General features: G+C 33.8%; 4 protein-coding genes and 1 pseudogene across 8 annotated transcripts; 2 read left to right on the top strand and 3 right to left on the bottom strand.

The window, feature by feature from the left end:
* Nucleotides 1-3,995: 3,995 nt before the first annotated feature.
* Nucleotides 3,996-7,006, top strand: LOC110812105 (scarecrow-like protein 30 pseudogene; annotated as a pseudogene).
* A 555-nt stretch (nucleotides 7,007-7,561) lies between these two features.
* On the bottom strand, nucleotides 7,562-9,980 carry LOC110812062 (scarecrow-like transcription factor 11 (SCL11)). Its single transcript, XM_022038733.2, has 5 exons — nucleotides 9,800-9,980; nucleotides 9,459-9,559; nucleotides 8,693-8,774; nucleotides 8,507-8,592; nucleotides 7,562-7,948 (listed from the first exon to the last, which is right to left on the bottom strand). The coding sequence occupies exons 1-5, from the start codon at nucleotides 9,839-9,841 to the stop codon at nucleotides 7,687-7,689; spliced, it is 573 nt and encodes a 190-aa protein (XP_021894425.1). The 5' UTR covers nucleotides 9,842-9,980; the 3' UTR covers nucleotides 7,562-7,686.
* Nucleotides 9,981-13,625: 3,645 nt separating this feature from the next.
* LOC110812186 (ubiquitin fusion degradation protein 1 B-like) lies at nucleotides 13,626-16,524 on the top strand. Of its 4 annotated transcripts, none has more exons than XM_022038887.2 (9): nucleotides 13,626-13,800; nucleotides 14,434-14,505; nucleotides 14,822-14,846; nucleotides 14,965-14,997; nucleotides 15,098-15,219; nucleotides 15,345-15,475; nucleotides 15,571-15,794; nucleotides 15,939-16,204; nucleotides 16,296-16,524. In XM_022038887.2, exons 2-9 carry the CDS (start codon nucleotides 14,440-14,442, stop codon nucleotides 16,389-16,391), a joined length of 963 nt encoding a protein of 320 aa, XP_021894579.1. In that variant the 5' UTR covers nucleotides 13,626-13,800; nucleotides 14,434-14,439; the 3' UTR covers nucleotides 16,392-16,524. The 4 variants fall into 4 exon arrangements, with proteins under 4 accessions (XP_021894579.1, XP_021894577.1, XP_021894578.1 ...); XM_022038885.2 differs by having other exon boundaries at nucleotides 13,626-13,818; XM_022038886.2 differs by having other exon boundaries at nucleotides 13,626-13,845.
* Nucleotides 16,525-16,623: 99 nt separating this feature from the next.
* On the bottom strand, nucleotides 16,624-18,829 carry LOC110812187 (Haloacid dehalogenase-like hydrolase (HAD) superfamily protein). The gene is made up of 9 exons (XM_022038888.2): nucleotides 18,676-18,829; nucleotides 18,445-18,530; nucleotides 18,283-18,348; nucleotides 18,084-18,181; nucleotides 17,954-17,991; nucleotides 17,684-17,771; nucleotides 17,317-17,586; nucleotides 17,015-17,080; nucleotides 16,624-16,924 (listed from the first exon to the last, which is right to left on the bottom strand). The coding sequence occupies exons 2-9, from the start codon at nucleotides 18,503-18,505 to the stop codon at nucleotides 16,769-16,771; spliced, it is 843 nt and encodes a 280-aa protein (XP_021894580.1). The 5' UTR covers nucleotides 18,506-18,530; nucleotides 18,676-18,829; the 3' UTR covers nucleotides 16,624-16,768.
* A 1,477-nt stretch (nucleotides 18,830-20,306) lies between these two features.
* LOC110812143 (suppressor of disruption of TFIIS-like) lies at nucleotides 20,307-22,184 on the bottom strand. Of its 2 annotated transcripts, XM_022038830.2 has the most exons (8): nucleotides 22,034-22,184; nucleotides 21,847-21,931; nucleotides 21,708-21,773; nucleotides 21,450-21,585; nucleotides 21,268-21,355; nucleotides 20,902-21,180; nucleotides 20,742-20,807; nucleotides 20,307-20,637 (listed from the first exon to the last, which is right to left on the bottom strand). In XM_022038830.2, the coding sequence occupies exons 2-8, from the start codon at nucleotides 21,908-21,910 to the stop codon at nucleotides 20,479-20,481; spliced, it is 858 nt and encodes a 285-aa protein (XP_021894522.1). In that variant the 5' UTR covers nucleotides 21,911-21,931; nucleotides 22,034-22,184; the 3' UTR covers nucleotides 20,307-20,478. The 2 variants fall into 2 exon arrangements, with proteins under 2 accessions (XP_021894522.1, XP_021894523.1); XM_022038831.2 differs by lacking the exon at nucleotides 21,847-21,931 and having other exon boundaries at nucleotides 22,034-22,132.
* Between the last annotated feature and the right edge of the window lie 1,695 nt (nucleotides 22,185-23,879).

Below are 23,879 nucleotides of genomic sequence, written 5' to 3'. Positions count from 1 at the left end.
AGTCCCAAGGCCTACTTGGCCATTTTCAGAACTCTGGCACGGCGGTTTCACTGTGCTCTGGCGACGCCGCTGCCACCCGCGGCGGTGATCCGCCTCGGGTTGGCCATTTTTGGCTGTTTTCGGCCGAATTCAGCCAAACTTGCATTGGTTCCTGCGATAAAACAACCCTAGGGCCCTCGATGGGCCAAAAAATCACGAAAAACTGAGACTTACCGGCGGCAGAGCTCTCAAGTGCGGCGGCTTCTCCGGCGCGAGTCGCGATTCGATGTTTTGCTCTTGTCAACCTGTAGAGAAAAGGATGGTGATAATAGTGGTGTAAAAATTGCATCGAACGGGAACCGGGAAGGGCCTCATCGGAGGCAAAAATTGAGGGAAGTCGTGGCGATGCTGCTTGGCGGCGGCATCGCTGGGCTTCAGCGGTGTTTTTCGGCCAATTGGCCAATAGTTTGGCTCCGATTTGGCCACAAGTGAATTCAGCATCGAAAAACGAGCCAAACAGAGAAATTTTATCTCATTTGGCGGTCGAAAAATCCTCCGGTGCGGCGGCGGGTGGCAGCGGCCGGTTCCTCTGGTGGCTGGGTCGTCTTCTCTAGCGAGGGTTCTGGCGGCTAGGGTTTGGGGTTGGGTGTGGGTGAGGTTATTTATAACCTTCCCCTTTTAATCTCAGCCGTCCATCACGATTTAATCTAGACTGTCCGATCGCGATTAAATTAGGAATAAATCTGGACCGTCCATCGCGATACGATCTGGGCCGTCCGTGCCTGATTCAATCTGGGTCGTCCGTGTGCACTTTTGATCTGGACCGTCCATGCGCGCGAGAACGGATCTGGGCCGTCCGATCGCGTGCACGCGGATCGCCCACGTGGTCCTGTCCCGCGTGGCTTCCTACGTCAGCATTCCTGCCACGCCGCGTGTCCTGGTTGGCTGGGGGCTGCTAACGTGGCGCAATTTTTCTAAATTAAATTCAAAAAATAATTTTAACCATTTTTATCATTATTATTATTTTTATTTCAATTAAATTAAATTAAATTACACCCTTATGAATAAATTATTAAAATAAGATAAAATTACATAAAATTTCAAAAAAAATAATAAATAAAAGTTTTGGTGTTACAGCTTCTCCTTATAGATATTACTCTTCAAATTACCCATTTCTTTTCTTATGTAATTTTCATTATATTTTTGAATTTGCTCTAGACTAGATTTTTCTTTTTTTAAAAAAATAATAAAAAAAAATAAAGCTTAAAGCATGGCATTTTTACTTTGATTAATTTAGAAATTTTATTTTTAGAATGCTATATATTAAAAAAAAAAAAAAAACATGACTTCTTATAATTTGGATTATCCAACATTGTGTTTGGTTTTACAACATTATTGACCGGTTAATGTTACACCCCACATGCCAACACACACTGTCTTGTCATATGAACATAACACGAAAGGTCTTCAAATTTTAAAGGGTTGAAAATACTTATCCCATTATTCGTTGATTCACATTATAATTTGAAAATTAGCAATAAAGAAATTGAACAAGAAGAAAAAGTTTCTTGGTAGGTAAAAACTTCGCCGTTTTGACCCATAAAAATAATCCCTTCTTGTCATCTTTTCAGAAAGTGCTGCTGAAATCACACACAACTTCAGTTCGAGGGACGAATCCAGTCCAATACGCAAGACCTGTACATTTGTGAAATTCTTTTACCCCTCCATATATACATATAATATTAGCTTGACTACATTGAATTATTAGAACTGATTGATTGGACTGCGTTTGTCTGTATACACACACACAGACATATATATACATATTTGTTTGATCGTTAATCCTTTGAATAATACTGGATTCTTTTGACCAATATGTATCTAAACATGTCATTAACCACTTTCAGTCAGTTTCCCTGGTTGGAGGCTATAAAATAAAACAATAACTCATCTTATGTAAATCGGATTTTGTTATTTACAAATAAATATTTACATATAGGAAATCATGTCACAGGGCCATTGTCGGTCCGAGTGAAATATGGTTCTTCATTTTTTATATGGTAAAAAAAAATTATGTATTTGGTTATGCATATATTTTAATTTTAATTTGATCATAACATTTATAATGTGATTTGTGTGATGAAATATCAGTTTCTATATGTATACATTTTTGGGTCATTTTATATACATTTAATTAGTTCTTTAAAAAGTTATTTTTCACACATAGCAAGTTTGATTCTGTACGAAACTAAGAAAAGAAACTTAAAATATTATGTGTAAAATATAATAGCCTGTTGACACTACCCGAAATGGGTAGAAAATCTTTTCTCAATTACTTGTTCAATTTATTTTTTCCTAATTTTTTTAAAAAATATATTTATTTCATACCCGTTCTAATTATATTTATCGTGTACTTTAATAGTTACATATTTACTTATTTCGTTCGGAATGAACCTATTTCGACATGCGAGACATATACATTGTTAAATTTTTTTTTTCCACCTTTTCGACATATTATATATAAATATATATTTGATTGCATAGAATAATTAATATATATAATTAATCCTTTGAATGTAACATAACACCATTTTGGGCTCGCATGTTTCCTTGGTTGGAGGCCATAAGAAAACAAAATTATTTATTTAATTCATCCTATCAAATCTAATATTCTTTAAATTAAATTAATGAATGATTCTTTTAGTAAAATACCATTTATTTTCCACCCAATTTATTTCTTAAAAATCACAGTGATAATAAATTATAATAATTATTTATTTTGCACAATAATATTGTGATTTAATTAATTAAACATCATTACTCGGTACTAATATTTACAAGTAGTATAATTTTCTTAGATTTATTAAAATATTTTAAATTAAATATTAGGATAATTAGAAAAGGTCATATTATGCATATGGCATATCTAAGTACACTGCATCTGTAACGTATCTCTCAAAATCAATCAAAACATAAATCCAAAAGCTATATATAACTATTAAAGAATATGAAGAAAAAAGAAAAAAAAAAGCAACCAATCAAATTGATTTGCATTACATTAACAAGTGGAGGGACCCTACATTTCTTTTTTCCTTTTTTTTTTTTTCTTTAATTTTTAATAATTACAATGTATATACTTATATATATATATACATTTTTGGGAATGATAGTGTGTGTGTGTGTGTATATATATATGTATATATTTGTCCACGTGAAAAATTTCAGCTGACCCAAAAATTAAAAAAAAAAAACAAAAAAAACGATCTGAATTGGTAGGGAGCATTAATTGATGGTTCCAAAAATGGGGTCAATGCATGCCTTGTGCACCAAGACTCATTACTTTTCAAATGGTCAACTTAAAATATACTTTTTCTCATTTGACTACCAATTAACCTTAAGGCCTTGTTTGGAAATGTCTCTTTTTCATTTTTTATTTTTTATTTTTAACTTACTTGCCTTTCAAGTACTCATTAATAATATAAGGCTTAATTATAAAAATATTTTCTTATTTTTATCATTATAAATTAATTCTTAACTTTTTTTAAAAACATTATCTTAACATATTAATCATATAATTAAAAATTAATGATACCCAACTTAATATGTGAAGATTGTATTTCATATTATCTGTTTTTCTTTTTTCCTCTCTACTAAATGACTTGATTTATTGAAGATTAAAGACATTATAATCAATTTTTTTTTCTTCTGAATTTAGAAATAGAATGATCGGTTATTATTTTAGTTAGAATTTTAATTTTTTGGTGATTATTTTAATGACGTGATTTTCTTTTTTTTTATAAATTAAATTCCAAAACTATATTTAAATTTAATTTAAAAAATAAATATTTGTAAGGCTTACATTTTAATAAAAAAGTATGATAATTATTCGAAAATAATAATGATTATTATCTTCTATTTTTTTTTATTGTCAAAATGCAAAAAGTAAAAAAAGTTATTGAAAAAGGTCAAAAGCAAACAGAACCTAAAAGCTAAGGATAAGTTGCAGTGGTATCCCGAAGGGGTTTCAGTATGATGAGGTGGCGGCTGATTTTGTCTGGCTTGTATTTCTCAGAAGCTTCGCCACTCGCCAAATTGACAGCAGACGCTTTTTATACCATCCCTCTTATCATCTCCACAGAGTTTATTCTTCCATTTCAGATCTCTCTCCACAATCTCCTCCAGGTATCTCGCATGTAATTCTCTGTTCACTCAACCTGTTACTCTTCTGTTTCATGGTACTCTGTTTTGATATGCAGAACATTTGTCTTCATCTTTAAGCTTCTGGGTATTCTTTAGTTTTCTTAATTGGTTCTCCTGGTAAAGTTTGACTCTTCTTCAGCATAGTTCTACTAGGTTTGCTGATAAGTTGATTTTTTAATCTGGGTATTAGAGATTCCTTGCTTCTTTACTGGATTTTGCCTAGTGTGTTCTTGAATTGATTGTGTCTAATTGGGGTTGTCTGGGTATTCTTTGATTCTTCAGTTGATTCAGAACTAGTTTGCTGTTGGGTTTTGATTTTTTTAGGGTATCTGGGTATTCAAGTTCTGCTTTGTTCTTTACCAAAAATCACCTAATTTTGCTCTTGAATTTTGATTGTTTGTTGGTTCTGGTATTCTTTTATTCTTGAACAGAGCTAAACTTTCCCCCTTTTTGGGCTATAGATATAAAGGAGTGGGTGGTAGATAAGAGTGTAGGATAATAAGTTTTATAAGTAATTTTATGGATACCGTTCTACACGTATACCCTAGCTCCTTAAATGGATTCAAGATGGACCCAAGCTCCATGTCTTCGTGTTCAAATCAGATTCTTGTTAATGGAGACAGACCTAGTCAGGGAATCGTAGATCTTGATTCTTCTTCCCCTGAATCCAATCCTCAAGCTTCTTCTATTGAGTCATTATCTCCATCTTCGAGCACAAGCTTGGATGGGGATCATCCAGATAACAGTCACTTTGCTCATGTTGTTCTCAAATACATAAACGAGATGCTAATGGAAGAAGACTTAGAAGGACAGCCATGTATGTTGCAGGATTGTTTAGCCGTACAGGCAGCAGAAAAGTCCTTCTATGAAGTCATTGGTCAAAAGTATCCTCCTTCTCCTGACCGTCTTTCGCCTCAATCACTCTATCAAAGTGACAATCACCCAGATGATAATATCCTTGGATCTAGCTCTAGTGATAGTTGTGATGGCTATATTGCTGCCAGCAACTCGATGGAGTCCCATTGGATGCACAGTGAAGGTAAATTGGAAGCCTCCCATTTACAGGCTTCTTTTACAGACTCTCCTCAGAATTTTACTTCATTACCAGACTTAGAAAATTGTGATTGTATGCCTTTTGCACCAAAAAGCAATCTATTAAGGCCTCCAGAGCTAGGGAAAAGGTATCAATCTCCCAGTGGATCAAGAGGAAGGAAAAGTTACCAGCGTGATGATGGTGGTTATCTTGAAGAAGGGAGGAGCAGCAAGCAATCAGCACTCTCTCTTACAGAATTGGAGCAATCGGAGATGTTTGATCAGGTATTGCTGTGTAAAGGAGAGAATGAACAGATTGTCTCTGGTTCTCTTCATGAAAAGTTGCAGTCAAATCAAAGATCAAAAGGGAAAACGCGCACAAAGAGACAAGGTAAGAAAAGAGAAGTGGTAGATTTGTCAACTCTCCTAATGCAATGTGCTCAATGTGTATCTAGCTTTGATCAAAGGACTGCAACCGAGCTACTTAAGCAAATAAGGCAGCACTCTAGTCAGTTTGGTGATGGAACGCAGAGAATGGCCTTTTATTTTGCTAATGCCCTCGAAGTACGCATGGCTGGTGCCAAGACACCAGTCTACTCACCTATTCTAAGTTGCAAAACATCTGCAGCTGAAATCCTTCAGGCTTACGAAGTGTATGTTACAGCATGCCCCTTCAAGAAAATGTCCAATTTCTTTGCAAACAAAACAATTGTGAAGCTGGCAGAAAAAGCAACAAGGCTTCATATTATTGATTTTGGCATTCTTTACGGTTTCCAGTGGCCCTGTCTTATCCAGCGTCTCTCATCGAGGCCTAATGGGCCCCCAAATCTTCGCATCACGGGCATTGAACTTCCACAACCAGGTTTCCGGCCTGCAGAGAGGGTTCAGGAGACAGGACATCGCTTGAAAAGGTATTGTGAAAGATTTAATGTTCCATTTGAATATAATTTCATAGCAAAGAAATGGGAAACTATCAAACTTGAGGATCTCAAGATCGATAGAGATGAGACAACTGTTGTTAATTGTTTGTACCGGATGAAGAACATTCCTGATGACACAATGGTGGTGAATTCCTCAAGAGACACTGTTATGAAGTTGATCAAGGAAATAAATCCTGATTTATTCGTGCATGGTGTTGTCAACGGAACATATAATGCTCCTTTCTTTGTCACAAGGTTCCGGGAAGCACTCTTTCATTTTTCTTCCCTGTTTGACATGTTTGAAGCTACTGTACCTCGTGAAGACCAACAGAGGATGATGTTTGAGAGAGAGGTATTTGGTAGGGATGCAATGAATGTCATTGCATGTGAGGGCACTGAGAGGGTCGAAAGGCCAGAGACCTACAAGCAATGGCAGGTTAGGAACTTGAGAATGGGGTTCAGGCAACTTCCATTGGATCATGAGATTTTGAAAAGAGTAAAAACAATGGTGAAATCTAGTTATCATGGTGATTTTGTGATTGATGTGGATGGTAACTGGATGCTGCAGGGATGGAAAGGAAGAGTGATTTATGCTCTGTCCTGCTGGAAGCCTTTCCAGGATTAACCAGCAGATTGGTTTATATATTTATAAGTTACATATTGAGTCTTTTTGCTTAAAGATTATGTGATCCAAGCAGTGGATGGACTTAATTTCTCTTTATTTTACCAAGCTAGTTAATTTGAAATTAGATGAATTAGAGTATTGAATCTTTAGACCAGAGCATGTAAATAGATTGTTTAGAAACGAATTGAGTTTGTATGTTTGTAACAATTTTCCATTATATAAAAGATTAACTGAAGACCATTCTCAAGTAGTCTGAAATTTCTTTCCAGATCTAATCTAGGTGGGAAAGAAAAATTTACAAAAGATCATGAGAGTTAAACTCAACAAATTCGAACAAAATATTTAGAATTCAATCAACAATATAATTACAACATCTGCTAATCAAAAGTGTATCATGGATTAAATACAATAGAATTGTCACAATTCTAAAACGACTCAAATACTGCAAAAATGGAGCTCAAAAAGACAGTCACTGAGCACTTAACTGTCATAAATCCTATTAACTGGAACTAGCCAATTCTTTAAACATTAGATGCTCACCATCAAATGTTCCCAAAAATAAAGTAAAGCCGCCTTCTTTGACCAAGTTTTGAGTAGAGAAGTATTCAAGGTGACACACTTGCCGGAGCTGATACATTTATCCATATACAGACTCGGGGAAACACCAGAATAGTTCATCTTCTAAAGTTGCTCTGGATGAAAAAGTAATGGCAAAAAATATGCAGCAACCAGAAGGGACATCCACAAGAATATCATGCTTAAGAAATTACTGGTAGTAAGCAGGAGATATTAACCAGATCAATGCTTGAAAACAATAGTCAAATTCTAATTTCCTTTACTATAAAATAAATATATTATGACCACAAAGATACTGTTCAAATGTAGTAAACAGAAAGCAGATGTTGGAGAAACTAACACAGCTCGAATCTGCTAATGAAGCTCATCCTTTTTGTTTTTAGGTCGTGGTGGTCTTAGGGCTCTCCAGTTAAGTTTGGTATGCTTTGGCTGCTTGCAGGAATCCTTACTGTTGTTCCGTGATGAATGTTGATTAGCTTCTATGTTTTTTGGTAATTTGTTGGGATATTGTGGTTCAGACACTATATCAGACTGTCTCCTTTTATGGTCGCCATTAGGCTCAGAATCTTGCTCAAGTTTTGAGCATTCAGCTACATTTGGTGAAGATCCACTTTCTCTGTGGTAAAACCAAAAATATAACATCAGAAGGTCACTTTACAATGTGTGATTCTCCATGTCTACGTCCACAAACGTTTTCTATTTCAACATACAAGTTTATCTAATTAAACATGGGATAAATCCCCGGTAAAAACTGCAAGCTTCCAGAACCTTGGTCCATATAGAGAGGTCTAGAAATAATAGCGAAGGTATCTACAAGTAAAGCTTTAGTCATGCTGCATGTGTGACCCATGTTTCTGTATGAAACATACTGTAGGAGTGAGTAAAGTATGCATACATTCCCGTGCAAGAGTAATCTCAAGGGGAAAGATTCATCACATAAGAACTGAAGAGTAACCCAATTTTAAAAAGATCTTCAGTGATCAGGAATCAAATAAACCAATCAACTATATATCCTTCTATATATACTTTTTTTTCAGCTGACTAAATAATCCCAACTTAATTCATTTGTTCAGATGGGTAAAAAATCTCCGCAAATTTCAAGAACAAATCAATTGAAGCACAGAGGAAAAATCATAACCAAGTAATGAAAGAAGTAAAAAGTCAAGCTGTCCACCTAAATGACACTCTTCCACCTTGATTGCTGGAACAAGTAGCAGAAGTGTCTGGCGGACGAATATTTGTTGCATCTTCATTCAGTTTCTACCAAGAAAGATTTCTAATGAGGAGATCATCAAGCAGAGAACCATAGAAGGTTAATAGTAATTGAAAAAATTCCAGGTTACTTGAACTTTATACTCACATCAATAGAAGGATTAAAACTCTGAAAGGACATCCTTCCGATGACTGCCCCTGGGTGAGGATCCCCTTCCATTATGACCACGCTAAAAGCACGTAAATACATCCATCCAAATAAAACAATTAAGAACTTGGACCCAAGTGAGAGGGAAAATTAGGATAAACATACATTTACAACATAGAAGAAGCAAGGAACAGGTCTAACTTCGGTTTCTTTTTTCATTCCCACACCGACCTCCCAAGGTTTAAGTTAAGAGGGAAACAAGCATGGAACATATACAAAACAACTAAACCAGAAATAATAAGGAAGTATGGCACTTTATTCAGCTAATATTGTCCATAATGTCAAAGCATCAGACCTTGTTCTAATACAGAAGGGATTAAGCAAGAAACCACTTCAAAGTAATAGCTTTTACTTGATACGTGCATAGAACAAATTTATCCAAATCAACTAATAGAGAAATTATTAGAAAATATGGCCTCTTGATCTGGCTAATATCGTCTTGATTCTAGAGCATGAGACTTTCCTCCAATACGAAAAGCAATTATGCAAATAAACCAGTTAAGAGTAACATCTGAGACATTGAAAACCAATGTTTTTTCTACACCTTATAAAAAAACCATGGTTGTATAAGAAAAACTCAGATTAAAACAATTCATATCATCAGAAGCAATCACACGAACTTAAACAAGAACCAAAGTAAAAAATTAAAAAAAAAACAAACAAAATAACTCTCCTACTCTAACAATGTGCTTAAGAAAAACAGTACCATCTCCTATTAACGATTCCAGGGGGGAAAAAATTCCCTTCGGGCTTAACCTCTTCTTCTTTCTTAGCTTTCTCCTCGTTCTTAGCTGCTCTTTGCATAAACTATATAAATAAAAAAAAAAAAACAATTCCTCGTATAAGTTCAAGGGCCTGTTCATTTTTCCTTTCTAATAAACAAGTTGCTCGTACAAATCTAATTGAGAACGCTATCCAGATGGATTCAAGTAATACCCGGTTCAAACCTCGCCTGAGTTTACCAGAAAATCACAGAAAAAAAAAAAAAATAGCACTGAACCATGTTAATTACCCAAAACAAATAGAAGAGTTCGAGTAAATCTTTACCTTTAAGTTCCTCAAAGTACTGGAGATCTCTCGCTTTGCCATTGTAGTTGCTTTCAATATGCGTCGACGATGAACATATAACTTCAAAATCAAAACCTTACGCCTCTTTTCAACACTGTTTTTCTGGTGAAACAAGGAGGAGACGGCTCGCGTTTGTGATTCGGATTGGGACTAATTTAGGGTTCCGAATAAGTTTTGGGTCGGACGGTTCAGTAAAACCCAAATTAATTTTGTGGGCCGCCCTTACCGAGTTAGAGAACCGGGTCGAATATCGGTCTGTTTATATATTTTAGAAATTAAGGTTAATACATTATTATTTTTATTCACCAATTAAAAAGTATTTGATCTTTTATTTATTTATTAATATTTATTATACAAAACATGGGAAATTAAGTACAAATTATCATATTTTTTATGAATTATGATTCAAATACTAGATATGTAACGGTCCCGAAATTTAAAATGAAATATGTGTATTAAAAATGTCAAATGCAGAAACGTAATAAAAACTTTGATTAACATCCCTTACACTAAAATAAAAAATGTGCTCAAAGTATAAAAAAACAAACTAACTAAAAGTGAAACTCGAAAATAAAAGCTATAAATATAACTACGGAGTCTTCAGCCGTCCCCTTCGCCGTCTTCCTGCGGGACGGGCTCGGGAACAATGTCTTCCTGGTCTGAAATGATAAAATAAGGAATGAGCTACACCAGCCCAGTAAAGACATCACATTATTTCACTGTCACGGAGGTAAAAGTGGGTAGCAAACACAAAAAGACCAATGGAGCATAATTTACAACAAATTCTTTTATCAATAATAAAATCATTTACTATCCACTTACCTCAGTGAAATTCATAAAATAACATACGAAAGCAATAACATTATCATCATCATGAAATCATATGAACTGTATAACATAATACTTATAATGCCTTTTGCAATTCAATCATTACACAACATATTTTTCCTCATTTACCAGCCTATTAGTATCCATGGGGATCCATAGGGGTCCCGCTACCCGCGAACCCTTAACACTTGTAATCAGATTTCAGGGTCGTCCCCATACCCCGTCTGGTATGGGCGCCAAAACTATAAACCTCAATACCCCGTCCGGTATGAGGGTGAAACGGGCCGTCCCCATACCCCGTTCGGTATGGACGTCAAAACACATAAGGTCTTCATACTCCGTCTGGTATAAGAGACCACAATTCCGGTAGGGTTCTCTACGGACCCGGTCCGTCCACCATCTCCCAGGATATCTAGTCAGGCTGACCATATTATATAATTATCAATTTACATAATATTTCATTCTCATTTTCCTCAGTCAGCATCATCAATTCACACACAAACAAGCAAACCAGTAATTTATGCCAAACAAGACAACATACAACATTGGGTTCTCAGTCATTCAACCCATAATCAATAAAACAGTAATATATGCACACGAAACTATGAAATAAAAACATCAGACCTCATACTGCATTTAAAACCGTAAAATAGGCCAAACAACAGCTAACCGACAAACACACCAGACTCGGGCTCCATTAGCGACCTTAAACAATTTCACACATCTGTTGATTCATGAAATACCGTTTTATCATTTATTGAACTTTAATACCGTGATAGAAAATAGGGTGAGGGGTTCTTACTTGTTTCGGGGTCCGAATACGGCTCTACAGTGCACCTGCAGACTGTCCCTAATTTTCCCTGAATTTTTTCCGGGGAACTAAAACGCACTACTGGTACCTACACGTGTCACAAAAATCCCAAATTAGACCCAGGACCCCTTTCGGCCAATATCGCAATTCCGGCACGGTGGCTCCGTCGTGCTCCGGCGACGCGGTGGCGATTCGCTTCGGGTTGGCCGTTTTCGACCGAATTCGGCCACACTCGCATCGGTCCCTGCGATAAAACAACCCTAGGGCCCACGGGGGGCCAAAAAAATTACGAAAAATCGAAGCTTACCGGCGGCAGTGCTCTCGGGTGCGGCGGCTCTCCGGCAAGGTTCGTGTTTTGGTGATTTGGCTCCGATCAACCTGTAGAGAAATGAATGGTGATCACGGTGATATAAAAATTGTATCAAAAGGAGGCCGGGAAGGGCCTCATCGGAGGCAAAAATCGAGGAGGGACGCGGCGGCGCCGCTGGGTTTTGGCCGTTTGGCCGGGATTTTGGCTCCGACTTGGCCACAGGGGAACTCAGCATTGAAAAATGAGCCGGAGGTATGAAATTTACCTCGATCGGTTGTCGGAAAACTCCCCGGTGCGGCGGCAGGTGGCGGCGGCCGGCTCCTCCGGCGTCTGGTTTGTCTTCTCCGGCGAGGGCAGGCGGCTAGGGTTTTTATGGTCAGGTGTGGGAGTTTTATTTATACCCTTTTGCCTTTTAATCACAGCCGTCCATTTTGATTAAATCTGGGTCGTCCGTGCGCAAGCTTGATCTGGGCCGTCCGATCTCGCGCACGCGGATCGCCCACGTGGCCCGTTCCCGGGTCGATGTGGTCTTGCCATGTGGTAGGTCCTGGTTGGCCAAGGTTGCTGACTGGGCTGCTGATGTGGCGCTGACGTGGCACAATTTTTTTAAATTGCGTTTTGACCCCCGGTTTCCGATTTTCTTTTCAAAAATACCCACAGAATCCTAATTTTTACCCATTTTTTCCAAAATCAATTTCAATTAAATATAAATAATATTTTTACCTCATTTTATCATTATTATTAATTTTATTTTTATTAAAAAAAATTAAATTAAATTAAATTAATTAATTAAAATAATAAAATTATAAAATAAACTAAATAAAATTAATAATAATAATAAAATTAAAAAAAAAAATTAGTAGGCCTTTCAAGATATCATGATGAATAATATTTAATTATTATCAATTATTTCAAAATATTGTAATTATATAAAATGACATAATTATATTTATATTAATAATTGTTGTTAATATCTGCCAAATGAATATTATACATAAAAAAATTAATTTATTAAAATTTACATAATGAGAATATTAACAACTTGGTGATTATAAATTTACAGATGATAGATTTGATTAATTCAATTAAAATATTTTGAAAATAATCAAAACTTTATAAGACACAAAAAGGAATATGCAACCGTCCCTACATCCCACGAGGAAAAAAAAAAGGAATTATAGAATAGATTGAAATATTTTTTTAATATATGTTTATCTACACATACATAAATATACAATTTTATAAAATACCCAAAAGAAAATTATTTTATATTTTATGATAATAACTGTAAAATTATATATATTTTTTTAAAAATGAAAATAATAGTATTATCAATAATTCGAATGTTAATTGGGTAATTATTTTCTATTGTGGTTGGAGTTCAAATTTAATTTGGGCAATTTACAAATTGAGTTCTAAGTTCAATTTGTGCAACTTATGGCAAAAATAAAAAGAGGAAAACCTATATAAAAGGGTTTTTAGTGAATAAATATATATATTTATTAAAACTTTAAAATAATAATTCATTATTTATATTATTTATTTTTATTCTTGTAACTTAATTTTTGATTAAATTAATTTTTATATTTTAAAAAATTATTTATTTTAATAATTCTTTATTATTAACTACTAACACAGTTAATTTAAATATGAAGTATCAAATTTATTAATGTATTTTAAATTTATGATATATAAAATTTAATGTATATTCAATAAATAAATAAATTAATAATATTAATATTTAATAAAAAAAGGAGATTAAATAAAAAAATTAAAAATAAAAAAATTAATTTAAATAAAAATAAATAATATAATAAGGAAATGATTAGTTTATTCTTTATAAAAAAGTATCAGAACCGACCCTCCCAAAATCTCACTCCACTCTGTAAAGAGTCCCACCCCCCAGTATGCGGAGCTCCATTCCGGAGAGAAAAAGAGGAGGATACAAAACGGTGTAACTATCATCTTCATCATTCGTCCTCAATCCCAGCCCTCCACTTTAATCAGTTTCTTGATCCAAAACAAGAAAAAGTAAAATCCAATCTTGCAGTAAGCATTAAAAACGAAAACCCCTCTGTTAGTTTTCGACATTGCTGTTTTAGATTTGATCTCCATTTTCCTTTTTCCTTAGTTTCTTCCATTAATGCACTAAACCCTGCCTGCCTTTTTTCTGGTTCTTTTTTTAGCTCTTTATAGCGGTTGCGGTGTTTTTGTTAAAAATAATCTTCAGTGGGTTCTTTTACATGGGATTTGACTTTACTGTTATTTGATTTTGATTTATCACGACTTGGATTTTTTTATGTGGGTTTTTGTTTTCTGCTCCGGTAAGAACTAATTCTTCTGTTGTCTTGAGATGTGTTTGCCAGATTTCTAGGATCTCTTTCAACAGGGTATAAGCCTTTCGTTTTTTTTCTCTGGGTGATCAATCATGATATGTGATTAGTTAATCTTTTCTTGTTGGCTTTTTGCTGAGTTTGATCGTCGAAATCTGATTGGATTTTTTCAAAAAATATTGACTAGAAAGTGGTGACTCTTTGGTTTATCATTTAATAAACAACCGTCAATAGTTTCTCTTATTAAGAGTTAATTTTACTGGTTTCATAGCTTTTGTTTTCAATTCTATTGTTTTGAATTGGTTTGATCATTAGTTTTTAATGATTTCAGGCTAACATGGAGGACAGTGATTCAGTATTTAGGCGGCGGTACCGCTGTTATCCCGTGTCTTTCATTGATAAGGTGAGGGAACTATCTTTAGTATATCCTGAATAAATACTGCATTATGCAAAGGATTTGATACAATCTACTAATCTGTTTTTAGAAGCTAGCTTGTGTGTGTAGCAATACTAGAATTTGATTTGTATTGTGCTTTTAACTCTATTAAAGGGTAATTTGCCATTGAAGAAGGCAATGATCAATCTCTCGTGATATAAGCATGTTTAGTCCATTCTTATGCCTTATATTGGTCTTTGGAATAACACTTCCATTAGTGTTTCATTCTTTCCTTTTATATCAGATCCTTTATTTATGGATTGTAATTTTTAAACATGTGCAGCCACATTTGGAAAAGGGTGACAAAAGTATGTTTTTCCCTTCTTGACCACGTTCTTTTGATATGATCTCTTTTTGGAAAATTCTGAAGTTGTTCTAAGGACTTTAGAATTGATTCCTAATTAGACCTATTGTCCCTCTTTTCAGTTATTATGCCTCCCTCAGCTCTAGACTGCCTTGGTAAGTTGTTTCATGTCGATGCAGCAAAATTTAATTTTGCAGCTTCTCCTTATTCTAATCCCAGGCTTTAATTTTACAATATCAAACTTGTGCTCTCCAGCTTCTATGCATATTGACTACCCAATGTTATTCAATCTAAGTAATCCTTCTGCTGAGAAAGTTACCCACTGTGGTGTTCTAGAGTTCATTGCAGATGAGGGCTTAGTATACTTACCATACTGGGTATGCCCTCTCTTTCTCTCTCATATACACACACAGAATTCGCGTGTATACATACAGATGCTCATCATTTATGTATGTGAGCTTCATATCATCTTGCTTCTTATTTGATTTCTTTTGTTTGACAGATGATGGAGAACATGCTGCTGCAAGAGGGAGATATTGTGCACGTAAGGAATGCCAGTTTAGCGAAGGGAACTTATGTGAAGTTGCAGCCCCATACGAAGGACTTTTTGGATATCTCCAACCCCAAGGCCATGTTTGTCTTCAGACATTTCCTAGTTGGTGTCTACAGGATTAAAATGTTTTATCTGAATCTGTTTCTTCTTAACTTTCTTCCTATTTTATTTTCAGCTTAGAGACTACATTGAGGAGCTACTCTTGCTTAACCAGCGGTGATACAATAATGGTCCTTTACAACAATAAGAAGTACTATATTGACATAGTGGAAACAAAACCCTCCTCTGCCATTAGTATTATTGAAACAGACTGCGAAGTGGACTTTGCTCCTCCTCTTGACTATAAAGAAACTGAGAAAACAGCACCATCTGTTTGCTCAAGGAAGACACCTCCTGAAGGTTTGTATTTAATTATTATTTGTTTATGTGTTTTTCTAGGGTTCCTTCAAGTTATTAGTTCTCTCTCATCGGTATACCTAATAAAGAGGTGTTAAAAGACACTTAACATTCTTTGAGAAACTCCCTTGAACTTCAACATTTCAGTTCAAGAAGAACCAGCCAGAAAAATTGCCAGGTTCAGCCCATTCACTGGTTCTGCAAGGCGCTTAGATGGCAAACCCTCTACACAGCCAAGTGCATCATCTACCTTGCCTGTGCTGGAGCAACAACAACCAAATGCTGACAATATAACTGCTGATTCAAAGTCATCAAGTTCCAATTCACGCTTACATTCTGGGAAACTTGTGTTCGGTTCAAATGCAAACCAGATCTCAAAAGAATCAAACCAGACTGGAAAAGAAATATCCAACGTATGTCAACATAAGCTTGGTCATCATATTTCCTCATATCAAAAGTGGTGTTCTTGCTTATTAACTCCTCAAAAATTATCCTGTACCGTAGGTTGCCGGGAAGGAGATCAATCAAGAGCTGACTCAAAAAGCCAAGGAACCAAAGTTCCAGGCATTTTCGGGGAAGAAGTATTCATTGAAGAGCTAATCTTGGTGTAGCTCCTTACATTCCACCTTTTTTTTTCTTTTGGATAGGCAATAATTGTAGATATTGACAGCATGCTTGATGGTGAGAAAATCATATTGATGATGGATATGGTAAAGGTTTCATTTTCTCTTTATCCTCTGTCAGTAATCTTTCATCAAACTAATCAATTATACTTAAAAATGAGAATTCTTGATGTAAATTGGGATTTAAGTCTGCAGCTCAGAAGGCAACATTTGCTTGAGCAAGAAGATGTTTTATTATTGACTACAAACTGAGAAACAGTCCCAAATTATGATTACATTGTCTCAAGAATAGAAGGTTATCTTTTTCTGAAACACCAGAAAACCTAATATTCTTCTTGTCAGAGGACTAACGAATCAAGCTCTAACTGTAGTTTCAATAGAAATCTTTCCCGAATATCTGATCTCTTCAGCCTTCTCAGTTGCTTCAAAGACCGCAGGAAGCGCTTCCCGGATATTGTGAATGTGTTCTAAGGCAAAATCCACACCTTCAGCTCTGTGAGAATTGCCTACCTGCATTTATTTCACATTAATGTACCGTAAGAAGTACTCCACTTCATCAAGGAAATTTTTTACTCATAGTTTCAGTAAACAGAAGCTTACCCACACAGTGTGAAGACCCATGAGTTTGCCAGTCTGTAAATTGCGGAGACTATCATCGAAAAACAACTGGATGACAAAGACAATATCTTAAATACACTAACTTTACTAAAAAAAACCTATATTAAATTCTAAAAATGTTATGAAATGCAAATCATAAACACTCCGTCTACAAAGAAACAAGATTAACTTGTAAGCGGGATTGAGTTTAATTGCTTTGCGATGAAGGCATGAGTATTTTCTCAATAAATTTCCTTATTTCAGGAAAAATTATGAAAGACAAAGAACATGAGTAAATGTCTTACTGTTTTTTGAGGGCTAATATTGGCAAGCTTGAAGACTTGTTGGAATGCTTCTTCAAAAGGTTTGCAGATAACTGGAGTTTTGGGCAGTTGTGCATTAGGGCTCTTGTGATAGTTACCATTATCATAATTGCTGTTGTCAAAGCTTGAAACAATATTGTCTTTGTTGGAGGGATTTAGAGTCTCAAAGCATATAACTCCTTCAAAGCAGTCCTCTAATCCAAGCCCACCAAGCACTTTTGCTGCATGAGCCTTGTCTGCATTTGTAAACACCTTGACCAAAAATATCATATATCAGAATTACCCTCAATTTTCTTTTGTCAAAAAAATAAAAAAGAAATTACTTGTGAGTTCTACAAAAAAAACTCACAATCCTCCTCTGAGGCAGGCTGAGTAAAAGACTTCTCAACACAGGATCAGGCTTTAGCATTGTGTAGGGTAACCTCCCATGAACTTCCCTGTAAAGGTTACAGTTCATGAGATCTCTATTATATAAGAAATGGACATCAATCTCCATCTTTGACTTATACAAAATTATAATTTTTTTAAAAAAGAGAAAGGGACAATTTGTTATCTATAATACTGGATATATGCAAATAAAAATCAGTATTAGATTAAAAGGGGGAATCCAGTGCAGTACCTGTGGAAGTCATCAGGGTCAAAGCTGAAGCCTATTGCCTAAAGAGAAAAACAAATCAACCAATTCATTAACTAAACATCTCTAGATCTAAACACTGGCAGAAAAAATTCAACAGACACGAAAATCATACCTTCAGACCAGCCAATGTTGTACCGTAATGCTTGTAAAGTGAAACGCAAAGTTCAGGGACTTTCTCCTCCTCTATGCCAAGTTTCTTAAGCATGTATTCTATAATTTATTTAAAGAGACAAAAATCAATGATAATCTTCAGTGACGAAATGAAGGGACAATCAAAAGAGAAAAATAAGGGAGTTCTTCGTGTAGAAAACCTTGAATGTTCTTGGTAACTTCCACTGCCAAACCAGAACTAAGAGGATAGAGGGTGTCATCTAGATCTGGAAAATGAGAAGAAAAAATTCATAAATTAAGTAAATAATAAGCACATTGTTCACAAGTCTTCCCGGAAAATGGGATTTTCGGGAAAATCTTACCAAACAGAAGACATTCATATTTTGTGTTTGAATCCTGTTGGATCGTTCCCTCGTATTCCATTGTGATCCAAAACACTTGGAGAAAACTACAAACCCGAAAAAAAAAAACACAACAGAAATCCAAACTCAATCAGAAATGATTCAATCGAATAAATTACAGTTAACAGAAAATGTACATTGAAATTGAATGAAGTTTTCCTTTTCTTTTTTCCCGGGGGAAGAAATTATTACCCCAAACTGGATAGGGATGGCGGAGGACGCTGTAAAACGCCAGAGACTGTAAATGAAACGCAAAGCGAAAGGAAAAAGCGAGAGAGAGGGAAGTTTAAAGCAAGACGAGTGGTGGCTTTTAATAGATGGCGTTGAGTGAAAAAGACGGACAAATCACGTGCAGTTTATTTTTTCGACTTCGATTGAAAAAAAAAAGTCTCGTAGGAGACCGGAAAATAATTAATACGTCGGGACTTACGTGGGCCAATCGAAAACAGCCACGTAGATCTCTTTCCGAGAGGAATTCTGAACCTGACACGTGTTTGATTTTATAGGTTATGGAGTGTGAACTGACGTGACAGATGACGTCCTCATAATCGCGACGCGGTTTGCCACGTTTCTTTCGCTTCAAGTTAAAAGTACTAGAACTTTCGGTTCACTAGTTTTAATTTTGGGACACGACAATTTTTTTTTTCTTCTTCTACATATAAAATAATTTGTTCTCTTTTTATATTTATTATTAAAATAAAAAAATTTAAAAATTTTTAATAATCGAAATAATTTTAAAAATAAAGAAATATTAATACGTTTATTTTATTTTTATAGTTAAATATAAAAAGAATAAAAAATTCACACGTGTTATTAATGGTTTTACTTTATAATAATATAATTGATTAATATTTTAACCAAATACAGCATGTAAATATGTATGTGTGTGTGTGTGTGTATATATAGATATATATCGATTATCGAATTTTAAATTAGAGTTTGAAAATGAAATTAAAATTTTATCCCCTTGGATTTGGATATGAAGCGAATATTTGGGAAGCCACTAATTATTGGTTTCTTTGTATTAAAATAAGTTTGCCTTCATTGTGGGTAGTGAATCACATGCCTCTAACTAAAGGAAAAGATCACCACTGCATTAATTCCAACGTTCAACGTGACAGATAATGCTGTTTTTTATACTTCAAAAATTCTTAATGATTTAATTAATTAATTAATTAATTAACTATAGCTCAATTTAATTAAGATTAATATTTCGGCAATAAATAAATGTTGTTTTGATTTTTAATTAGAGTAGGATCTGATTTTTAGGATTATGTCTTACGAAATTAATTAATTTCATATAAATTTTCTACTTTTAATTACAATGAAAAAAAAAAAATAACATTCAATATCAATGGGTTCAAAATTATTAGATTATGTCTATTTTATTTAAATTAAATCACTAGATATTAGTTATTTAATATTACATAGACTAGTTATAATTTATATATTTGGTATAAAAATAAATTAACTTCACTAATATTTTTAACCATACATTCATAAATTTCTACTTCCATATATCACAGAATGAATTACAAAAACAATTTAACCCGAATTAAACATAAAATTAATATAAATCACTTATTGTATGATTTTCTTTTTTTTTTTCATTTTTTCTATTTTATAGAATTACAAAATTAATTTAATTTAATGTATCTACTAATATCAAAAATAGGCAAGCAAATTTGGATTTTTTTTTTGTTTTTAGCTAATATATTAAGATTGGCATATTTAATTTTTTTGTTTTTTAGTGTAAGATGTTCTTATACTTGATATTAGAATATGATATAGAATACATATATAATTTTATATTAACATCAAGGTAAACAACTTTTTCTTCTAATAATTGAAAGTTACATGTAGTAAATACAATAATCAAAATCATATGGTAATAGTAATTGCCTCTCGATTTCTCTACAAGAAGGCTCGAGTTTGATTCGTGTCAGTCACACTCGACTTTACAATAATATTATTTTTGTATCTAACAGGAAGTTATTAGGCTGTAACTGAGGTCTCAATTGCAACCTTCCCTGAATACCTCACTCTTTCTGATTTCTTGCTGCTTTCTTCCCATAGCTCGGGCAATGCTTCCTTGATGTTGTGGATGCTCTCCAACGCGTAATCAACTCCGGTTGTTCTCCGAGAAGTTCCGATCTGTCACCCGTAAAAATTTAATCCATTAATATATATAACTCACGTATCAATATTATGACGAATAATTTGTCTTAGTTGATTCAAAAAAAAAAATATAGACGTACCAAAACAGTATGCAGACCCATAAGTTTCCCTGTCTGGATGTTCCGGATACTATCATCAAAAAATAACTATAAAAATAGAAAGAAAATTAGACTTATGAAAGTTCAAATTAACATTCCAATACTAGTAATTATGGATGATTATGGATTTGATTAGTCTTACTGTCTTCTGAGGATTGATTTTAGCAATCTCGAAAGCTTGCTCAAACGCCTTTTCGAATGGTTTGCACACGATTGGAGTCCTTAGGAGAGCTGAATCATGATTGGTGCCATTGAGAAATTCAGTGCTGGTGTTTTGGAGTTCATCTGAATCGGAAGGATTGCCAGTATCTTTGTCGCCGGGGTTAAGTGTTTCGAAACATATAATCATTTCGAAACAATCCTCCAATCCAAGCTTAGCTAGAGCTTTGGCCACATGTACCTTATCTCCATTTGAGAAAACCTATTTCACAATCAGAATACTCCGTTTATGAACTTCCAACTTTCCAAGATTTTTGAGAAATTTGAATAGGCGAGGAAACAAACTTACAATTTTTCGAAGAGGCAAGTTAAGAAGGAGACTCCTCAGGACAGGATCAGGTTTCAGATTCTCATAAGGTAATCTTCCATGCACAAAACTGAAATTTAGAGAAAAAAGAAAATCAAGATCATTCACTTGATCATTTTCTGGAAAAAAAAGGGTTTGAAGTCTCAGATTTGAAAAGGGAGTACCTATGGTAGTCATCATTGTCAAAATCATAGCCAATTGCCTTGAGACCAGCCATTGACGTCCCATAATTTCTGTACAACACTTGATTTATCTCTGAAACTTTGCTTTCCTCTATACCCAGCTTCTGAACCATAAATTCTACAACCAAAAAAGAGAAGAAAATTGGGATTTCCTAAACTTCTCGTCCAAAAAACTGCAGAAATTTCCAGAGACAAGAAAATTGTACAAATATATACATATATATAATATTATTTTGTTACCTTCGATGTTCTTAGTACATGCTTTGGACAAACCAGAACTCAGAGGATAAAGGGTATCATCCAAGTCTGAAAAGAAAAAAAAAAAAAAAGTTAGATTTCAGAAAGAGGTGATGATGACCAGACAAGTAAATTTTCTCACCAAAAAGAAGACAATCATATCTTGGAGAACCTAGAGAGTTGTTGTACTGGTTTTCATACTCCATTTTTTTTTCCTACTAAAGAAACTGCCAGGAAAAAAGAGAAGGAGAAGACGAAAACTATCACTAAAAATTATGATAGAAACAAGAAGAAAGAAGAAAAAAACAAGTGAATTGCAGAATGCCAACCTCAAAAAAGCTGAATATAAAAGCCGAGCAGAGCTGAGAGCTTAATGAAACGAAATTAACGGAGGTTGGAGAAGAGAAATGTAATGAAGAGATGGATTATGAGGTGGGGAGATGGTGGGTTTATATAGAAAACCAATAGAAGCATCTACGTGGAAACTCAGGTATTTCTTACCTGCTTTCTTTTAATTGGGTCAGAGGTATGAAAAATAAATCAAATTCAGTTGATGACTCGGGGGGGGAGCCATAACTTTCTGACTCAGCTCCCATGTCAAGCTTTAATTTAAATTAAAAATAAAAATAAAATTTCACGAGCATATATATTAAGTAAATTCAATAAATTTAACCAGCAAATTTTGAAATTTCTTTTTCTTGCTTTTTAATAAAAATTTAAAATGAACATGGTAATTGTTATTAGACAATAATAATCAATATCTAAAAAATTATATAACCAAGCATATAACAAAACATAATCACATGTATATATGACAATTCAATAAATATATATTGCTTATATTGTAAGGAACCTACACGTACTTCAAAATATTTTAATAAGAAAATAACTAAAGATATTATTTTTTATTCTTCAAATTAAAAAATAATAATTACTGTCGCAAATGATAATTTAATTAAAAAAAATTAAATTAATAAATGAATATTTCAATATTCAAAAGATTTATTTTAGAAAAAAAAAAAGCATTGCCATTACTATTAAATTTAAATAAAAAGCTAGTCTTGATAGTTTAATTAATACAATAGAAGGAGTCATTTTTTTAATTAACAGCACGTGAGGAAGCAGATTAAATATTAATAATTAAATTATGAGCAGTATTACTTTGATTAGTGCTGCCATTAAAGTAATAATTTAATGTCATAATTCTCGTGCGGTTGGCTAAACTCACGCCGTTCACATCTTTATTGGGCAGGTAATTTATTAGGTACAGTTTTTAGATTGTTCACATTTCATATTACACCTTTTAATTTGAATTTTTGGGTATTTGAGATTAATTTTTTTTCTTACATAATTTTAAGAGTGCAACACTATATTAATTTGTACTTGGAGATGGATTATAAAAAAAAATTAAAAATTAAAATTAATAATATTTTAAAAATATCAAAGTAATTTAAAATTCAAATCCCGAACTTAAGGACCCATTTGACTTGACAATATAAAACTAGGTTAGACTCGATTGATACGAAATCGAGCCGAACAAAATTACCTTTTTCGTGGCAATAATAAACAAGCCAACCTAATATGACCAAGTAAAACTAATATCTAATTCTAAGTTGGTAAAATAATTGAAAGTGATTATGAGATATATATCATAATACTTTATTTTTATTTTTTTTCAATTTCTAATATATATATATATATCATAAATATTGAAATATTTAGCTGAATTAGTAACAAACAGATCAATTTTTATTAGTATTAATTTATTTTTATGTCATGGTTTGTACTAAGTAGGTGTTTTGTATAATAATTGTCATTGTCTGTGCATAAAAATAAATCAGGGTTTTAAAAGATGATGACAGTACTCACCATCACTACAAAAAAGAAATGGTGGTGGTGGAATGTGATGTTTCACTGCATCAATATATATATATATATATATATATATATATTTAAACATATTTACACGAGAGATATTTTGTTGGCTGAACCACACATATTATTGGAAGTGGAGAAACCATACCCCTTCCTTTAATTTCCATATTAAGCACTTGGTTATATCAACGATATTAATGTATATATGCAAAATCATACACGCATATGCTCTTTGCTATAAATAAATATATATATATATATATATGTGCAACTATATACATTCATCATTCATCACTTTTA

The sequence above is a fragment of the Carica papaya genome, chromosome 2 (genome assembly GCF_054855325.1).
Source record: "Carica papaya isolate Zhongbai chromosome 2, ASM5485532v1, whole genome shotgun sequence".
Lineage (NCBI taxonomy): Eukaryota > Viridiplantae > Streptophyta > Magnoliopsida > Brassicales > Caricaceae > Carica > Carica papaya.
The sequence above is the reverse complement of the archived record's forward strand: the minus strand, read 5'-3'. Positions and strand labels throughout refer to the sequence as shown.

What these genes read in the sequence shown, in the direction of transcription:
- LOC110812187 (XM_022038888.2), bottom strand. Translation starts at nt 18,505, where the DNA reads ATGGAATACGAGGGAACGATCCAACAGGATTCAAACACAAAATATGAA. An exon ending in ATATTAGCCCTCAAAAAACA is followed by an intron (nt 17,081 to 17,316) that starts GTAAGACATTTA and finishes TTTGTCATCCAG; the next exon opens with TTGTTTTTCGATGATAGTCT. An exon ending in TGGGTCTTCACACTGTGTGG is followed by an intron (nt 16,925 to 17,014) that starts GTAAGCTTCTGT and finishes AAATAAATGCAG; the next exon opens with GTAGGCAATTCTCACAGAGC.
- LOC110812186 (XM_022038887.2), top strand. Translation starts at nt 14,440, where the DNA reads ATGGAGGACAGTGATTCAGTATTTAGGCGGCGGTACCGCTGTTATCCC. An exon ending in CCGTGTCTTTCATTGATAAG is followed by an intron (nt 14,506 to 14,821) that starts GTGAGGGAACTA and finishes AAACATGTGCAG; the next exon opens with CCACATTTGGAAAAGGGTGA. An exon ending in CTGGAAAAGAAATATCCAAC is followed by an intron (nt 16,205 to 16,295) that starts GTATGTCAACAT and finishes CCTGTACCGTAG; the next exon opens with GTTGCCGGGAAGGAGATCAA.
- LOC110812062 (XM_022038733.2), bottom strand. Translation starts at nt 9,841, where the DNA reads ATGGCAAAGCGAGAGATCTCCAGTACTTTGAGGAACTTAAAG. An exon ending in GGAATCGTTAATAGGAGATG is followed by an intron (nt 8,775 to 9,458) that starts GTACTGTTTTTC and finishes ACGTGCTTTTAG; the next exon opens with CGTGGTCATAATGGAAGGGG. An exon ending in GTTTTAATCCTTCTATTGAT is followed by an intron (nt 8,593 to 8,692) that starts GTGAGTATAAAG and finishes CTTTCTTGGTAG; the next exon opens with AAACTGAATGAAGATGCAAC.
- LOC110812143 (XM_022038830.2), bottom strand. Translation starts at nt 21,910, where the DNA reads ATGGAGTATGAAAACCAGTACAACAACTCTCTAGGTTCTCCAAGATAT. An exon ending in ATATGATTGTCTTCTTTTTG is followed by an intron (nt 21,774 to 21,846) that starts GTGAGAAAATTT and finishes TTTTCTTTTCAG; the next exon opens with ACTTGGATGATACCCTTTAT. An exon ending in ATGTACTAAGAACATCGAAG is followed by an intron (nt 21,586 to 21,707) that starts GTAACAAAATAA and finishes TTTTGGTTGTAG; the next exon opens with AATTTATGGTTCAGAAGCTG.